Genomic DNA, 20,141 nt, shown 5'->3' on the forward strand with positions numbered 1-20,141 from the left:
ATAACAGACTGAAAAATAGAAACGGTTATGGACAAAATGTCTAATTTTCACACAACCCTCGTATTTTTTCTTCTTTCAAAATATGTCTAAGACTCATTCATCAGCATTTTTTTTAACTCCTAGTTTGTTTAGAGTGAATTTTCCATTCAAATATCTTGTTAATTTTTAATTAACTTATTGACTTTTAATGACAATATATTTTTAAAAATAGAAATGTCACTCAATTTTTCAATTAGAAACTATTAGACTAGTCTGTAAATAGTAACTCCTAGTTGCCTTCTTTGACTTGGAGAATACCGCGCATCGGCATGAGATAGAAACCGGTACCGGTTAATCGGCAAGGTTTAGTTATATATCGAAAGCTGTATTAGCAAAGTCGAAATACGAAACGAGAACGTTTTAGCGATACGTGCGAGATTTAACAGTATAAAATGTATTTTAAATAGAACATAGTGTAGTGCCCGACTAAAGTAGTCAAAATTTTTTTCATCTAAAATATTTGTTTCATTTTCCAGGTTAGTAAAAGTATGCATATTCAACAATTATTAAATAATTGACCACAACTCTATCAATTAATTTTAATTTTAATTGAAGAAATTATACAGGTAGCATTTATGATATTGACACCCCCTTATTTATGGCGTTTGCACTAAGTCAAATTTGGATTTTTAAACAGTTTTACAGGGTGACGGAGTTCATTTTTCACCTTAATCATTGAAACATAAATTTATTATAAACCCATGAAAACGATGATTTCTATGGCAAAATACACATTTTTAGTTGTTTTCCTCTCCTTGGAATTCAATTTTTAATTTATTATATGTAAAGTAGTTATTTACATTTTGACGTCTAATTTAATGCTGTCATATATTCTAAAATCTAAAATCTAAAAATTACAACTGAATGATTTTCTATTCTAAGGAGATGATTAAGTTAAGAACAAAGTATACAAAAAAATATAATAGTAATAATTTAGTTCGAAATGTTTCAACTAGATATTAGTGGCATTTCTCAATTATTTTTCAATCTAATCTAATTCTAAAATCTAAATATAATAATATAATGTTGAATGCTTGAAAGCCCAAGGCTTTATCTTAAAGAATAAAAATTTGTCATCAGAAGAGGATTTCTCAAATTCCAATTGAAAGAGTTGTTTCCAGGCTCGGATTAAGCTATGGACTTGAGGGGGCTATAGCCCTGGGCCCCAGGTCCAAGAGGGCTCCATCTTTTGGAAAACATTCTGTATTTTTTGATGTGTTGATACCACAAATCTAACGTATTGATATTATTTTTTTTATTTTTTCGGGTTTCCGAATTCCTTAAGTGGGCCCCGTCATTATTTTACCCCCGGGCCTTATAAATCTTAATCCGGCCCTGGTTCTTTTTATCCAGGCTTTATGAAATTTTTGTTATAATCAACAAAATAATTGAATTACGATTGGATACACCATTTGGCTGAAAAACAAGACAAATGAAGAGGTGATTGCAAAGAGAAACGGGAATGATTGTATCTTGGACGGTTATAAAAAATTGGAAACTTCCCCTAAACCAAGTGTGCAAATTTTAAAGGGGAATCTGTTCAAAAATAAAATATTTCATCTCCTATCCTATCAATTCATATTTTATTTAGCAGTTTTTAAGCAAATAATAGTCTCCTTAAACAAATGACATTAATTTTTATAACTGACAACTATAACTCGATATAATAAATGAGAAAATTCTTAAAATATTTATGAACCGAATATCAAGGAATATACTTATGTACAAGACCATTAGCCATTATTGTAATTGAGGGGAGTAATGACCCTTGAATTATTTTGACGTTTTCAATCAAGTATTCAATGCGATATGTTGCTGGTTTGTTAAGAAGTTGTTATTGCACTAACGAAATCGATGATAATTGAGACAACGTGCTTTCAGAAAAAGGAGACTCCTCGGTAATCTGCTAAAAAATAAATTATCAGATGTTCGAAATATCGATATATCATCTCGAACAGTTAGAAGACTTTAACATGAAGTAGAGTTAAGCAACGGAAGACCAGCCAAAAAACCCTTGCTTACAAGAGAACACAGTTCAGAGATCAAAATTTGCAAGACTAAATCAATGATTGAAAACGGGTTCTGGTCTCCGATGAAACTAGAGTTAGCTTTAAAGCTCCAGGTCGACGTGAGCGTGTCTGGCGAAAACAAGGAGAAAGGTTTGTCAGCTGTAATATCTCTCCTGAAGTGCCTTTTCGTAGTGGCTCTAAAATGTTTTGTGGGCGAATTTTATTCGATGCTCGTACGGAATTTGTCCCTATACATACAAGGTTTATGAATACCCAATATTACTTAAACAAAATGCCTTTTGCTCCATTGGTTGGGCCTAATATTTAATATGCATACATGATATCAATATCCCTTTATTAGAGTAGCCACCTAACAGTCCGGATATGATTCCTATAGAACATCTGTGGGACTGTCTCTAATCACAACCAAATCATAGAGGTCGCTATTGAAGAATAGAATAGAATATACCGCAAGCTTTTGTTGAACATTTGATATTAAGCATATCGCGAGTTTTGCCCCCATTTTCATTTATTCTCTTTTACTATTCACTGGTTCTATTATTTTTCTTTTTAATTTGAGCAAATTGAAATAAGGAAAATTAAGATTATGTTCGACTAATATGTAGGTGCTCATTATTATTTCTGTCACTTAGTTTTATTTTGTGTTTATATTGTAAATATTCAGATTAATTAAATCGGTGCATTAATTTTGTCCATGAATTTATTTTACCGTTATTCACAGTTAACTGTCTAACGCATTTTTCGATAACAAAATTATCGTCTTCAGAGATTGGAGGTAAACTGTTTTTGTAAAAGTAATTTTAACAAAAGTTTTCATAGGATTATCACAGATGATTTTTAATTACGTAATACAGCTAAATACACATTCAAAATAATTGTATTTACCTATCAGCTATTACGCAAAATCAGTTAATTTACAAACAGAAAAATCAGTTAATTTACAAAGTTTCTTTCATATTTTCATGAAAATATGATCTTAATTGTTTTTTATTCCTTGTTTTTTATTTTAGTAAACATTGATGTTTCAAAACATCGATGATTTTCTTCCGATGATTAACAGCCATCGATGTTCATTAAATGAAAAAACATCGATGACAAACATCGATGTTTTGTCTACCGATACCCATCCCTAATTACAAATTTCATCTGTGTAAGTTGTGACCTAAATTACCACTCAGTAAATAAAATAGCATTTTGTATTTTCTGTACTTTTGTATATATATGATTTACAGCGGAAAATACATTTAAATTGCCTATAATCTCCTGGATTCTAACTTTAAATAATTCTCATGTTATAAATATTTACCTCACTTATCACAGTTTGTAGGTGTAAAAAACCGGTTTAGCAATATATCATATAGGTAATTTATAACAATAAATAATTGTTTAACTACAATAAACGTTTCCGATCTTTTTTAGCAACTTCTAAATACATAATCATTATTTTTAGAATGAGAAATATTAATAAATAATGATCCTGAATATTTTTTTCGTAAAAATATTAGTCTCATTCATAAGATACAAACAGTTCAAGGTCCACATTATCAGAATGAGAAAAGAAGTAGAACTCTAATCAATTGTTTATCTATTGGTATGTCAATATAAGCAGTTGATTTCTGTTATTATTATTGATTTGATTTCAATTATCACTTATGTTTACATTACTCAATCGAACTTCTGAATAATATGATTCATATCTGCTATAAATTTGCATTTTTTAAATAACTATAAAACACACAGTCAACTCTATTTGCTTGAATGGAAACTAATTATAATTGCTATAACATATTTTCCATCAATTTCACTTACAAAATAAATATCTCCCCTATATATGAATTGCAAATTGACAAATTCTTTCAAAAAAATTGTCAACTATACGAGGGATGATAAATAAGTCTCCGTCATAAAAATAACTTAACAATTTTATGATAGACCCAAGTCTGATGAAATACTTCACCTAATAATACTAAATTTGATTGTCAAACAAAATAAGAATCTATGGATCTAGCAATAATGTTCAATTTCTATTGGAGTAGTTATATGAAACAAATGCACTAATTTTAAAAAAGAAACAAATAAAAGGACATCATAGATGATGTTTTAACAATTATAAACTTTCTTCTTGTATACAAGTGTGGATTTATAGAATATCCATGTTTCATATGCCTTTGAGACAATAAAACTGAAACTGAACCCTCAATGAATCAACGAAGTTTTAGTTACTATATGTGCTACCAAATTATTTTGGTTGTTTAACAGATGAATTTACTGGAATTAACAAAAAAAAGTGTAAGCCGGTATATTTATTTATTTATGAAGACAACTTTTTAAAAATCCCAAATTCACACTTTAAACGAACGAGACTGAATTCAAAGCTGGTTGTTCACTTTGTCATATTGTAGAAATTTTTTGGAGTATATATGAAGCAGAAATTTAATTTGATTTTGTGGAAACTATACAACAACAATTGTACAGTGACTATAAAAATTTACTGCTACTACAGAGAGTTTTCCAGATAATTCCTAAGGACGATGAAACTATATCAAAGACGATGTGTTTTCTAAATATATAATACTTCTATATGGACAGTTTCTATAAGTGAAAGTTGTTTAGACTAAGGAAGAAATGAATGAATGAATGAAAACGATGTTCCAGCTCGGTTTTGCGTATTCTCAAGCTTACTTAACCTGAACTAGGTATCTGGAACGAGAGAGAAAATAATATATTGTCAGCACCTTAATAGTGGGTCATTCAAGGGCGAATCCAGGGTGTGGACAAAGGGGGGGTCATTAGTATCAGTCCTCCCCCAAAGACATTTTAAGCTTTTTACCCACAAAATATAAGTTAATTACGTTGTTTTTGACAGCATAATCACGAATTTTACGCAATTTTTACTACTTCAAACCTCATTTGTTCATCGACTTTGAAACAAAAAATCAAGTTAATTACTCAACGTTGGCCCCCCCCTGGATCCGCGCTTGGGGTCATTTTTTCCCGCTTAAACTGTCCATATACATAGGAGTATTACATATATGGTTTCTTTTTGTAAATAATCCAATTCATGTGTTCTATATCTATTAATACCCAAATCGATGTCCATGGTAAATACACAAATCCACTAGGTTTTGATTATATATACTGTGATCCATGTGTAACAAACTATCTTTTTCTGACTAGCTTTGCTATTATGTTTATTATGTTATCCCCCTCCCACCTTTAAATAAAAAACTAGACTCTAGTATAAGTGCAAACGGCGTAGCTAGCTAGCGCTATCTATCAATAATTATTGGAAATTTGTTAAAAATAGTTTTTTAAATAACTACTCGTATTCATTCTTAGAAACTACCTTGTAAAATAACTTACCTTTATGGTTTTGTATATAAAAATTGATAATGAAACATTGAAAATTATTATTTCCTTTACATTTTCATGATTAATCATTATTTCAACATTAATTTCCATTGTTACCTGATTTTACTTAATGAAAAACGTGTTTTGGTTATAAACATTTTTTTGGTGCAATTAAAAGCCTGATAACAATATAACAAATGCTGATAGGTTCGGATTATATATACTGGGTCCATGTTTTTCTTTTTATAATATTATAATAATAAAATAATAATATAGTCACAAACTATGTTTTCTGATAAGTTTTGCTATTATGTTTATTATGTTATCCCCCTCCCACTTTTAACTAAATAACTGATTGATCATAAGAGGCTTGAGTATTGAGTATTGAGTGCGTAGCTAGCGCTATCTATCAATCATTGAAAATTTCTAAGAAATAAGTTTTTGAATAATAACTACCCGTGATAATTATGTCTTAGAGACTGTCTTTTAGAAAAACTTACCTTTATGGATTCAGAAACCATTTTTTACAATACATAGGAACTTATAATTTAAATGGGAAAAGTGGAATGTTCAAATTAACAACAAAAAAATATAATATAATTATATTAAATTTTGTATACAAGAATTGATAATAAAACATTAGAAATTATTATTTCCTTTATAATTTCACATTAATCATTATTTCAACATTAATTTTTATTGTTACTTGATGAAAAACTTGTTTTGGATAAAAAAATGTTTTGGTGCAATCAAAAGCCTGATAACAAATGCTGATTGCTTTCAGAATAACAAAAATCATTGCTCCTGATATTTCCATGCACCTCTCTTCTCTGTTATCCTAATATAAAATCTGATTTTTTTGGGAAATATTTTAATGAAAATCACATTTTGTGTTAGGATAACATAAAAGAGAAGAAGTGCACAATAACTTGCTCCTAATATTTTTAAAAAATTTTTCCAAACTTTCACACATTGTTGATATATATCTGAATCCATGTATTATTATTGATATAGACTTAAATCCAAGTGTTTCTGTTGATATATACGTTAATTCATGTTGGTAAATACTCAAACCCATATGACTCTGTTGGTATATTCCTACTTGAATCCACGTGCTTCTGTTATCAAAAAATTCAATGATAGGCGTAGCTCAATAAATTCTATTAAATAATTTGTGTAATGTTCCTAGTTCAACTAAAATTGGTGTAACTTACATTAGTATAGATGAAATGTTGATAATGTAGTATCCCAAGATACTCACAAAGACAATAGGGTAAATTTATTAAATTAGTTTAACACAGCTTAGATAAGTTTCTAACACTTTTAACACATCTAATAGTTCAAAGTCATAAAAAGCTTCCGTTACATACGGGATTGTATGTAAAATTATTGTATTGTTGCTATTACTTATTCGTAATCAAAATATCAAAATTAATAGTCCGTTTGAAACTACTCAAAAATCGAGTCTCAAGATTCCGTTACATACATACGAGTGATCTATTTTTTGCCTATAAATACAACCAATCACTTAACTTTTTAACTTTGTTGTTAATTTCTTCATTTATTTTCGTATAAATAATATTCCGTTTTACTTTCAGACTGTTACAAGTAATTTGAAAAAACATGCAACTGAAGCAATCAAACTTGAAGTTCAAGTTAATTCTTTGACTGCAGACTACGAAACTCAGGCACTGTCTGCCCAATTGGCTGGTATACGTACAAGGATTGCTACGTTATTATCTCAAGCGGAACACGGCAGACTTGTAATTACGGTACGTAAATTCGCACCATGTAATACTTTAGTTTTGAGCCTATTCTTCCTTCCAAAGCACGTGTAGGCGTAAATATAGTTTGGTACTGGCATCCTTCTAGCCAACAATAGATAGTAGGTTTTCCTTAATAAATAATTGTTGTGAATTTCTAGGTTATGTTAGTATTTCACTGATCTATCAGTTAAGATCTTTTAAGCAATTTAGAAGTATTTTTGTTTGACTAATTGTTAACCAAAATAAAATTGATTTGAAGCAATTGTTCTAATACGAGAGCTGCCACTTAAGCTTTAGAATATGGCAACACTGCTATGAATATGTCAAATCTGTCAAATTTTACCGTGAACCTACACAGAATGCTACTTGAGTTTATAGATACTTGAAATATTCATCTTGGTCAAAAAATGAAATTAAATCGTGAAACATTTTCATGCGATGATTTTCTGTAACTTTCAACGTGGTTTGAACCAACAGCAGTGTGCCTATCAACTCGCTTTGAAATTGGTGATAAAGAACCATCTCGAGCCACTGTGTTTCGCTAGTTTCGTAAAGGTCGTCAAAAATCGGCTGTTAGTTTAAGTTGTACCAGATAACATTGATTCTGTGCGTAAACTAATATTGCAAGATCGTCATGTGACATACCATGAGATTGAGGCATACTTGAGCATTAGTTCCACTCGCATACATTCAATATTGCATGAACATTTGGTTGTCAAACAGATTTTTTCTCGTTGGATGAAGTATAAATTGACAATCGCTCAAAAAGAAAGGTCTTTCAAGACCCATACCAAAACTCACCAAAAGTTATTCGCGCAAGAAGCACTGCAAAGTTAATGGTCGCCTGCTTTTTTTTGGAATAACTAGACATTTCGCCACAGTCCCATTAGAGTAATTCTTATGGTACACAAGCATTTTTTGCCAGAAAAAATAAGGAAAACCAATCAATACGAATAAATTGTCCACCATCACAATGCGAGTTCTCACAAATCAGTTCAAACAGTTTTTGAACAGTCCAAACATCGAATTGATGGATCATCCGCCGTACAGTTCTTGCTTGACACCCAATGATTGTGCAGTCAACGTTTTTCTACACCTGAAGAAGTGGTTGACGCGTTCAAATTGAATGTTTTGGAGGTACCTCAATCGAAATGAAAAAAATGCTTTGTTAGTTGGCTCAAACGCATTAATTACAAATTTTTGTTTTCATTCTTAAAGCTTAAGTAGCAGCCTTGTTATACTATTTCAAAAAAAATTCACAACAACTTGCGTTTATTTCAAGTTGTTTTTGTTTTAGGACGCCCGAGAAACACAACAAAAGAAGAAAGAAGAAATCGTTCTGTATCAAGAATTATTAACAGAAATACAAAGTTGGCTTGAAACTACAAGAATCAGAATCGAAACTTATTTAATAAAGCCAGAGAGTGAATCTCAAGCTGAGGAACATATAGATAACCTCGAAGTTTTAAGAAAGGAACTTTTGAGCAAAGAAAACAAACTTGAGGAACTTAAAAAAGCTTGTGAAAAGTTCAAAAATTACTCTGATCTAGAAACTTTAGTGAATACTTTATTGGAAAGGCTTGAAATAATTACTACTATAATCGAAGAAACTAAAGTAATTGTTATTTGTAGAATAGAAACAATTAAAACATTGCTTAAAGATATTAAGGAACGAAGAGACAAACCACAAACCCCTGATCTGTCGCTTGAAAATACGTTGGACTCAACGTCAATGCCAATTGAAGAAATTCCTGTTCATGCTGATGTAAAAACTGTAACTAAAGATTTTCTATATAAAGAAATAGTACAAAGACCCGTAGCTACTATCGAAACTCAAACAGGAAGAAGCCTGTCATCTCCTATAGAAGAACCATTAACAAAAGATTTCACCGTAACTTATAATCAACCTGTCGACGTTCAAATCCAGACAATGTCGCAGTCGACAAGTGAAATGGAACCGGTACAGACCAAAGAAACAATAACGATATCAAAGGAAACATCAGGAGGTCAAGAAACGATTCGAATTGCTACTAAACCTATCACAGAACATCAACCTATAGTAGAAGAACCAGACAATCTTCTGGTGGAAGCAGATTATAGAAAGAGACCGGAATCCGAAACAAGAACGACAGAACTGAACATAACCAATGTTGCACCTAATCAAGCATTTGAAACTGTATTTGTAGAACCAGATGAAACAACTACAGAAGTAATAGTAGACGCTGATGGTACGAAGAGAATAATAATGAAAAAATTGCATAGAACTGTTGTCAGACACCAACAATCCTCTCAAAATCAACAATTCTCCACTTTAAATACGCTAACGGAAGGCGGTATTCCCGTTTCCCAATCATTCTCTCAAATAACTCTCACTGGTCAACAAAGCTCCACATCTATAGCTAAAGGTGACAATAGTAGAGCTACTGTCACTAGCCAGAAATATGGAGGAAAAGTTGTATCGGGAGCACTTGGAGGAGAAGTTGATATTCAAGAATATGAAACGGAACCGGAGACGCATTACAGTTTTACTGGACCTACTACAAAACCCGAAGAAGTAGAACTACAAGGAATGAAACTACACGAAGGAGATGTCACTTTCATCAGTAATGACAATAACCTATTAATACCAACCGAGACCCCACAAGTTGTTTTCGATGGTAATGAAATACATACTTCCAGCTCTAGTGTAAGAGCTGTTGTACAACAAGTTACTAGAAGAATAATCAGAAAGACACGAAGAATTATACGGCGAACAGTGATTATAGACGGAAAAGAACATGTACAAGAAGAAGTCATTGAGGAACCTGAAGAAATAGAGGTAACAGAAGAAGGAATACCAAGAGTAAGCATCAATGTAGTTAGAACCGAAAATGGCCAAGTTGTAACAAATCAACAGTTTGGAGAGCAACCCATAGTCGAAGAACCAGATGTTACTGTAACAGAAAAAGTTACCACAGTAAAGATAGATGCACATGGAAATCCACTAACAACTTTGCCAGAAGATGTAACTGTCATTTCCAAACCAGTGACGGAAGAAGGTGTTACAATAACTGAAGTAGTACAACATACATCAGAAGAATCGATTGCCAAAAAACCTGAAGAATCATATACGTTTATACCCCAAACTGATGTACCAGAAAAGGCTTCTTCAATTATGTTGGAAACTTCAGAAGAACCTGAAGAGAGGTATGTGATAGACCAAAGCACTGCACTTCAGCCTGAAACTGCACCACAAACCACTGAATTTGTTATATCCTCTCCAGAAAAATTCTATGCTTCAACGAACGATTTCTTAGATAATGAAAGGCATGTTCATAGTGATTTGGAACGTAGAACAATTGATATAGCACTTAGTTTCGATGCAATACACCAGCCAGACAACAAAGAGACTCTTATTGAAGAGTCAGTGAAACCTCTATCAATTAAAGATGATATTTCCATTTCTATAGACGAACCTCAACTAACCAAACAAATTGAAAGTCCAATAACAGAAAAGTCGGAAATAACTGCATATCCTGTTGGTCACCACACAAGTGCAGTTATACAAGAACTGGAAAATATCACGAGAACTATTGAAACAGCGTGCCCAGACCAAAGAAAGATCACTATAACCACTGATAGGAGCACTGATTTACAGTCAACCGAACCAGTATCTGAGGTAAAAACTGAACTTGAAAACTCTATTGAAAATCAGATAGACATCACAGTTAAAACGGCTGAAATTGAAACTGAAGATTCCAAATCTTTAGAAAGTCATAAAGATATTGTTACTTCAATAACTGAACAGTTACCAATAGTACCTGATATAAAAATAGATGAACATAGTGCTATTGCCATCACTGAAATTATTTCTCCTAAATCTGCAACTAAAGATACTGGGGTTACCAAAGTAACTATTGAAGAGTTATCTGTTCCATCTGAAAAAGAAATCATTGAAGTTAATTTACGTACCCCAAGTGCGCCTCCATATGAAGAATGTTTGGACTCAAGATTACTCGAAAGTCATATCTCAAATCAATTTATCTTAGCGGAACAGCAGCATCATTTACCAGACACCATAGTAAAAGAAGAAGTCAAGAAATCTCCACAATCGAAAAAGAAGAGAGAATTTGCAAAAACGAAAAAAGCTATTGGTACTCCTAGAACTCAAAGTCCTGTAGTACCCGAAGATGAAATCACTGTAATCGATGTAGATAAATCCGAAGGGGAATCTTCTGAACCTTTACCTGAAGTAGCTGTGATAAGTAAATCTGTCGATATCACCGAGAAAATTGAAGGAATAGTCGAAGAAGAGATGCCTAAATTTGACAAAATTAAAATACAAGAAACTGAAACCATGACTTCTACAATTAAAGAGAGCCCTGGTAATGTTGAAATCAATTTATCACTCAAAGAAATAAAACCTGAAATTACCATAGTAGAAATGCCACAGGAAGTTTCGTCAAAAGTCGCCAAAGCAATAGATTGTAACGCAAAGTTTATCGAAGTAGAAAAACAATTTAGCCTAGAAAATTCTATACGCAAAGAAGAAGAACCAATCATCACCACTGAATTAGAATCACACGAAATTGTATCAAGTAAGGAAGCTCCAGAATTGTTAACTGCACCTGAAAAAGAATTGACAGTCGAAACAACAGTTATCGAATCGGCAGGATCAGGTGATCTAGTAGAACCTATTGCAATTGTAGCATCCAGTAATCAGAAATTACCCTCCAAAGAAGTAGACATTATTCTTTCTTTAGAAGAAAAATATGAGGATACGTCTATTACTACTCCTAAAGTAAGCCTATCAATGAGAATTGAAGAAACTACTGACGCTACTGAGCCTTCCGACATTCTTCAGAAAGATGTCCATGTTCAGTTACCAAAAATGACAATCGAAAAAACGGAAATCACTGAAGTAACTTCAACCGAACCGAAACTAGAACTGGAGCAAACTGAACCATCACTTCCAAGCGATATTGATCACGGAGGTAGAAAAAGTAAGAAGAAAAAGAAACATAAAAAGAATGGAACGCCGACTTCAGAAGAAGAAAAATGTGATACCATAATTGTTGCCAAAGAGGCGGTAGCAGTTGAAGAAGAAATAGAACAATTGAGTCAAGATGTGGATGATGAAAAGCAACAGTCCGTTATAACTTCTTTGGCAGAATCTGTGGCATTATCGATTCCAGATGATTCTATCAAATCAGAAGAGAGTCCAAAACCAACACAAGACATATTTGGCTCGGTTAGTGAATCAGAAGATAGTTGTAAAGGTAAAGAAACTGGTTATGAAGCAGATAAAACTCTCGAAGAAAGTCTAGCTGACGAAGACGAACAAGAAAAGAAAAAGCGTCGAAAGAAAAAGAAGAAGCAGAAAATTAAAACCAAAGAATCCGAAGAATCTAATGTTCCCATATCAATACATGAATCTTATACTGATAATTCAATACAATTCAGTGATGACGAACCAGTTAAAAAAGTTGATAATAAAAATGAATCGGAACAGCCAAAGAAGACAAAAAAACGGAAGAAAAATAAAAGGAAACATGAAGAAGAAAGTGAACCAGAGTTAGTATCCGAAGAACCAATAAAATTCGAAGCACGAGATGAGATAATATCACAAGACGACTCTTATCATACAATATCTACTCTTACAGATCCTGGCACTGTTAAAGTTGTTGAAGAAAGTGTAATAAGTAGACCTGCTAGTAAATCACCAATTGAAATAAGTTCTAAAATAGTAACAACTGTTCCAGTTGTTGAAGCTATCATTACTCAAGAAACTATATCTCAAACATCTCCAATTGATGTAAATGCTGAATTTCTTAATGTTGAACGGGAAATGGCCGATGTCACTATTACGAAATCCGCAACGGAGCAAATTTCAGTACAGACTTCTCCTGAAATCCGGAAGGAAATTAGTGATAGCTATGCTCAAACTAGTATTGAAGAAAACAAAATTGAAATCAAACCTGATATTAAAGAAGATTCTACACAAGTTTATATAACAACAATCGAAACAATTACCCAAACCTCACCAAAAACTCAGTCGCCCGAAGAAAAATTTGCGACAGAAATAACTGAAATATCAACACAAACTATTACACCTGAAAAAATAGAAATAACTGAAGAATTTGTTCAAACCGATACTCCTGTACCAATAGAACAAACTTTTTTAACTGAATTAATTGACAAGAGTGATTCAGCTATGCAAACAAATGTAGAAAATCGCGAAGAATCCGCCCAAACTAAATCACCCGAACCAATTTTATCGACAGAGACTGCTACTCAAATACAACCAGAAATAAGTGACTTTGGTCTACAGACATGTCCAGAATTACCACATGAATGTGTCGAGCATATTGAACTTACTGAATCTTGTATACAAACTTCATTAGAACCATCTGCTCCACAAATAGTTCAGCCTAAACTAACTGAATTCGGTATTCAAACGTCTCCTGAGTCGTCTGCAAAATCTACTTCGTATAAACCAATAACTACAATACAAACTACAGAAACTATGTCTCAAACAAGTTCAATATTGAATCAAGAAAGTGATGAAATAATTACATCAAGCCTTACACCCACGACAAGTACTTCCGAACAATACGAAATTCATGTTAAGGCTTCAGTTATTGTTCCATCAGAAAATTCAGAATCAGCTGATGAAATTATCGAACATAAGGTTTTAACTATTGAACCAGCAGTTAGCGAAGAGAAAATACAACAAGACATAAAAAGCTCGAGTTCTATTTCATCTGATATGGTACAAGTTAAACAATCATCGGGATCTGAAGGGGAAATTGACGTTCAAATCAATATTGACGGAAAACCAATAGATCAACATTCTATAATAACAACATTCTTAGATTCCGAAAGAAATAAAGATTCCTCTGAGAAGAGACATAGAAAGACTCATAAAAACTCCAAAACGAAACGTCAGGAAAAAAAGACTGGTATTGAGAAAGATTTATTCTCTGAATTTAAACGACAAAATACTGTAGAAGGAAGTTTAGCACCTATATCTTATGCAGATGTTACTAGAAGATCAAGAACTCCTTCGCCTGTACGAGGAGAAACTATAGTTACAAAAACTGTTGATAAACAAGAAGAATCAGTTGATGAAACTCAACTTGCTTACTCTCAATCTATAGCAACGGGTGTTGTCACTGAAATATCAACGAATTTGGATAAGGATAAGAAAAATATTATGCCGACTACACCTAAAAAATCAACAACGTCCGACTTAACATTACAGGCATCATCTCATAAAGTTATTGAGAAGAACGTTGTAGCTAATGAACCCATAAATGTGGAAGAGAAGATCCAAGAACAAGGTATCGATAGTCCAAGTATTATTTCTCCCAATATTGTAAAACATTCATCGGGATCTGATGACGAATATAAAGCTCAAGTTGATGTATATGAAATAGACAAACATTCTGCAATAACTTCATTTTTAGATTCCGAGAGAGATGCAGATTCTTCTGGAAAGAGATACCGAAAGAAACGTAAACAATTCAAAACTCAAGAAAAAATTACTGGCATTGAGAAAGATTTGTTTTCCGAATTCAAACGACAAAATACTGTAGAAGAAACTCTAGCACCTATATCATATGCAGATGTTACTAGAAGATCTAGAACTCCTTCCCCCGTAAGGTATACAGAAATTAGAGGTACACAGGAAACAATAGATGAAACTGAGACTAAGCCTAAATCAGTAGCAACAGAGGTTGTTTCTAGAGTGTTTACAGATTTAGATCAGACTCATGTCAAAAGTAAATATACTAGACCTAAAGAATCAACATCGTCCGACTTAACACAACAGACAAGTATTGATATGAATTTAAGTGTTCCTCAGGAATTGGAATCACCATCTACAGTTGAAATTATAACAAAGGACACATATACTGTCAAATCTCATATCGACGTTCCCCAGCATGTTGCATCCTTTACTGTCGATTCTATTCAAACTGAACTTAAAGAAAAAGAACTTCCTTTAGAACATGAAGAACCTTTAGATACTACAATATTGGTTAAATCGAACGTTGTAGCATCTTCACCATGTGTATCAGCAACAATCGAATTTATAGAATTTGAAAAAGGTAATACTTTTAAAGATGACGGTACAATTTTGATTAATGATAAACCCGTACCCCTATCACATGAACAAGAAGTAAAAACAATTGAAAAAATTGGAGATACCGATCAAGAAAATATCTCAACTGATCAAGAAGTTAAAAATCAAATCGCTGAAGAGATGCCTTCTTCTGACGATAATAATATTGCAACCGTTGATGAAATCTATCAAGAAAAACTGAAAAATAAACCAATTGCTACTAAAACTAAAGATAAAATGAAAAAACCGGTCACCATAGAAGAAGTGCAATCGTCGATTATTATTGCAGACACTCCTTTAACACCAGCATCTGATTCAGGCCCATTATCCCCTCCAAATTATCAAATTTCAACTTGGCAAAAACCTCAAGACGTATCAGCATCGCTGATACAAGCTGAAATCCAATTGACCTCAGTTCCTTTAAACGAATTAACAATTAAATGGAATCAAACACAAGCATTGGAAAGAGTAAAGAATTTGCAGAATGCTAAAAAGTCTACACACCTCAGTAACGTACTTCACTTAGCTACTTTGAACGAAATTATCACCGACGAAACGATTCAACAACGAAATGATAACATTCAGAAGAATCTAAATTTGTTACAAGAAGCTGTTGAAAGAAAAGACGTGGTAATTATTCAACAAACTGTAATCACTACTGTAGAAACCATAACAACCTGGTTGGAAACAATCGAATACAGAATTTACGTTCATAGACAACAGACATTAGAAGGTCCATCCGAAGCTAGAGTACAAGAATTTAGTGAACTCAAACAAGAAATAACCAAAATAGAAAATAAAGTAGATCAACTTCAATCAGTAATACGACAAACCGATGATATTTACAATGAAGATGAACGCCAAAGAATAAAGAGTTACATTGAATCTCTTCAACAACAAGTTAAAGTTATCGAGGAAGTTACTGAAGAGAATGAACAAATCGCTGCTGAAGATTTGAAAAGATGGAACGATTTCGTGGAAGAAGTAACTAATATAAACCAACAAATTAGAAAATTACAAAGACAATTGAGTGAATTGAAATATTCTGATGCGGCTCCACAGACAAAATTAAATGAATTAGACAAATTTGAAAACAGTAATAGGTCGTATCTGAGTAAAATAGTTCCTCTTATGACAGAAGCTAAAGGATTGATGCGAGATTTCCCTACTAAAGAAATACCTAAGGAAGTACTTCTTAATAATGAATTAGCCAAACAAATTGAACAACAAATAGGTATCGAAAGAGAAAAAACTTACCAATTTTTATCTTTAGCTGACGAATACGAACAAACTCTCAAAGAATTCAGTCAAATTATTATCATTGCTGAAGCTTTAGTTGAGAGCTCGATATCAGTTCGCAATTTAGAACATCTAGAAGACGAAATGCAAAATCATCGCAAATTTTTCGTTAATTTGAGTCATTGTAGAGCAATTCTAGAATCTCTGGAAGAGAATTTAGATTCCGAAACACGAGCAATACATTCAAAACTGCACCAAAACCTTTACGAAAGAGCTAGTGTAATTTTAGATAAATCGACTGGTCGGTTTCAACAAATGTCTTTAGCTGCGTCTAGATGGACGGTCTTAGAACAAAGTACCAGAGACGAATTGAGGTGGTTACAAGTAGCACAACAAAGAGTTCCTGAACTTAATAACGTTACATCTACAGATTACGAACGATACATAGATCTCCATAACTCATTGGCTGCTGATATAGATTATCATCATGCCAAACTCACCCACCTCAATTGTGTAGCTCAAAAACTGCAAGAACTTGTTCATTGTACAGAATTAGAACAAGCTTACGTAGAATCTCTAGATATAATTCAAAAACTACAAGAAGATGTTAAGAACAATCTTGAACGGCTTTTGGCTTTTAAAGATAGTTGGAAAACTTACAACATGCTTAGCGATAAAGTGGAATATTGGCTAAAAGAAGCTGAAATAGAACTGAAACAAATAGAAGTACCTTCAGGTCCAAGAGGTCACTTAAGACGTTTCTGGGAACTTAAGGCACAACATGAAGTTCACAATTTAGCCAGATTGAACGCAGGAAATGCATTAGACAAATCTCTGCAAATTGTACCCATTAGCGATGAAATGTATCAACGAGCTAATAACTCAGAATTAAACGCGCTATGGCAGAAGGTGTCTAAAAAGATCGCAGAGTTAGAAGCTTCCATATTAGATACTATATCTGCTCCAGATATTCCTGTTAACGAAAAACTCGTATTTTTAGAACAAGAACTCCAAGATCTTAATGTTGACGTAGACAATCTTAAAGGTATAATAAAAACTGAAGAAGAATTAAGTCTATACGTAGAAAGACTTCAAATTATGGCTGTGAGAATCGAAACCATACAAAACGAATTGAGTAGATTAGGCTTACTCTCCGCTAGCGAGTCAGAGAAAGTTGGCTATCTCCTCTCCTTATCCAAAAAACTAGAAGTAATCATAGCAGAAGAATTAGAAGGTGGAACATTAATCAAAGAACGACTACAAGCTATACAAAAGAGTATTGAAAGAGCTAGGAAAAAACATGCGGATGTTAGTAAGGGGTTAGATCTCTGCGAAAGTGCAGAAAAACTTGGAAGTGAGTCCGTTGAAAAAGCAGTTTCCGACTGCTACGAGATTGGCGAAGAACTCGTCACTCTTTGGCAAGATTTAATGGCTATCCGTCAACTTCTCCATACTTTACCAACCAGATTAAAAGTCACCGTATCACCACTCACCGTCGAAAGAGACATCTCTAAACTACAAGATGACCACACAGCTCTAGAAAAACGATGCGGACAAATCTTAGCGTTACTCCGAAGTCGGTTGGCATTATGGAAGCGCTTCGAAAGACAGTTGGAGTTAGTACAACAAAGTGTACAAGAAGCCGACTTTATGGTTGAACTTCTGACTGTACAAGGAACTGTGGATTATGAAAGGCTGAGAAAAGCAACCGAAAGATTAGAGGTAAGTGCTTGTTATGTAATAATTTTTCACTACTGGAAGTTTTTGAGGCTTATAAGACGTTAGTTACCTCAGCTTTTGATATAATTGTTCGTGAGTGAATACGCAATCTCGCGACAAAATGTAGATTTGAATATGAGGTACTTAAACAACACAGATCCTTTTCAAACTTGAACATTTCCTTGAAATTGATTTATTTTTGTTCTTAATAATTTATTTTGATCAAAATATTTCTTTTTAGCCAAAATAAGTAACTAAATTAAGCGCCCTCACTCAGTAATTTCCAGTCATTATTATTTTTTTTATACCGGATTTTTGAATCAATTACTTTTAAACGTAAGAATAAAGTCTGCTAAGTTAACTGCCATGTATATATTCAGTTTCTAGTCCTAATCAACGATTGGAGGTAAATATCGGTATAGATTATGAAATTTTGTGCAATTTCAATAATAAGAATGATGTTACATTAGAATACAGTTGAATACGTTACTTCGTTTAAGGCGGGAGGCATAGAAAATAATTGAAAACTATACCAAAAATACACAAACAGTTATCTGTGCATTAATAAATTTTAATTCGAATCATTAGTTTACTGAATTACTTGGAGCGAAACTGATTTTTCTTCATACCTCGGCTGAAAGTACGTTCTTTCGTCCCTAGTAGCAGGGACGAAAGTTCAACATTTACTCCCTGTAGAAAGTACACGCGTGTCCTCCATAACAACGACAGGAAAAAAATTCTCATGCGTATTTATACTTGTAACTATTCATTCTATCTATTTATTCTGCCGATGTGTTAATTCTGAAGCTGCCTCTGCTTCTTTTCCTGAGAGGTGAATTGCCAATTATCTTTCCACCTTTTAGGTGGTCTCCCGGGAGGCCTTGAGCCGGGCGGGTTGTTTTCTAGGACTATTCTCGGAAGTCTGTTCTCGTCTATCCGTCTTACATGGTCGTACTACTGCCTCTTACGTTGTCTTCCCCATCTCACAATGTCTTGTATTGCTATGACATTAATAAATAATTATTAATGGGATAAAAAATGAAATTTATAAACGTACTTTCGACCGGCTATGAAGAAAAATCGTATACACTACACTGGCCGAAAGTTAAAATCTCGATCCTGCCCGGCATGATGTCCGAGGCGAAGCCGAAAATTTAACTTTCTGCGCTTGTGGTTTAATATACTAATATAATTAAAATTAGTTCTAATGCTACCCATATCTTAGCGTCAAACCTAGTTTCTTCTATTTTTTATCTATTTACGACATTATCACATGGCTTTTAGTGAGTTTCCTAATGTCCCTTTTTTATTTTAGGTCCCTAACTGTCCCTTTTTTGCAAATTGGTCCCTAAGTCCTTTTTTTTCTTAAATTTTGTATCAAAGATTGTCCACTTTAGTGTTTCATGGTATACATCTTATGGGAAATAATTAATTAAGATTTCCGATGATTTTTGATATTATTAAAGCTAAATTTTGAAACTCATAGAATTCAATATTCAAATTGATGTTGATATGAAATATTGATTAACTAACCAACCTTGCCACGTTTCTAATAAAAAACGCTCATAATATAGTTGGAAAAGATATATTTTATATATTATTTTTTCAATAAATATTGGGAGAAAGATAAAATTTGACGTTTTAACAATATATATATATATATATATATATATATATATATATATATATATATATATATATATAAAATATAAATAAATTTTATCTTTCTCCCAATAATTATTGAAAAAATAATTTTAAAACAGAACATTTAGATATATATATATATATATATATATATATATATATATATATATATATATATATATATATAAATTTTAAATTTATACTAAATTTCAAACGCGGTTTTTCCAAGTTTCATGTAACTTTTGTTGC

General features: G+C 32.7%; 1 protein-coding gene across 1 annotated transcript in view; it reads left to right on the plus strand.

The window, feature by feature from the left end:
• Positions 1 to 278: 278 nt before the first annotated feature.
• LOC130895716 (muscle-specific protein 300 kDa-like) overlaps positions 279 to 20,141 on the plus strand; it is a 66,020-nt gene continuing 46,157 nt past the window's right edge. The window contains exons 1-3 of the mRNA XM_057803210.1: positions 279 to 515; positions 7,019 to 7,192; positions 8,484 to 18,251. Of these exons, the coding sequence (XP_057659193.1) occupies positions 8,919 to 18,251 (9,333 nt within the window). The 5' untranslated portion in view covers positions 279 to 515; positions 7,019 to 7,192; positions 8,484 to 8,918. The remainder of the gene's footprint in view (positions 516 to 7,018; positions 7,193 to 8,483; positions 18,252 to 20,141) is intronic.

The sequence above is a fragment of the Diorhabda carinulata genome, chromosome 6 (genome assembly GCF_026250575.1).
Source record: "Diorhabda carinulata isolate Delta chromosome 6, icDioCari1.1, whole genome shotgun sequence".
NCBI classification, from domain to species: Eukaryota; Metazoa; Arthropoda; class Insecta; order Coleoptera; family Chrysomelidae; genus Diorhabda; species Diorhabda carinulata.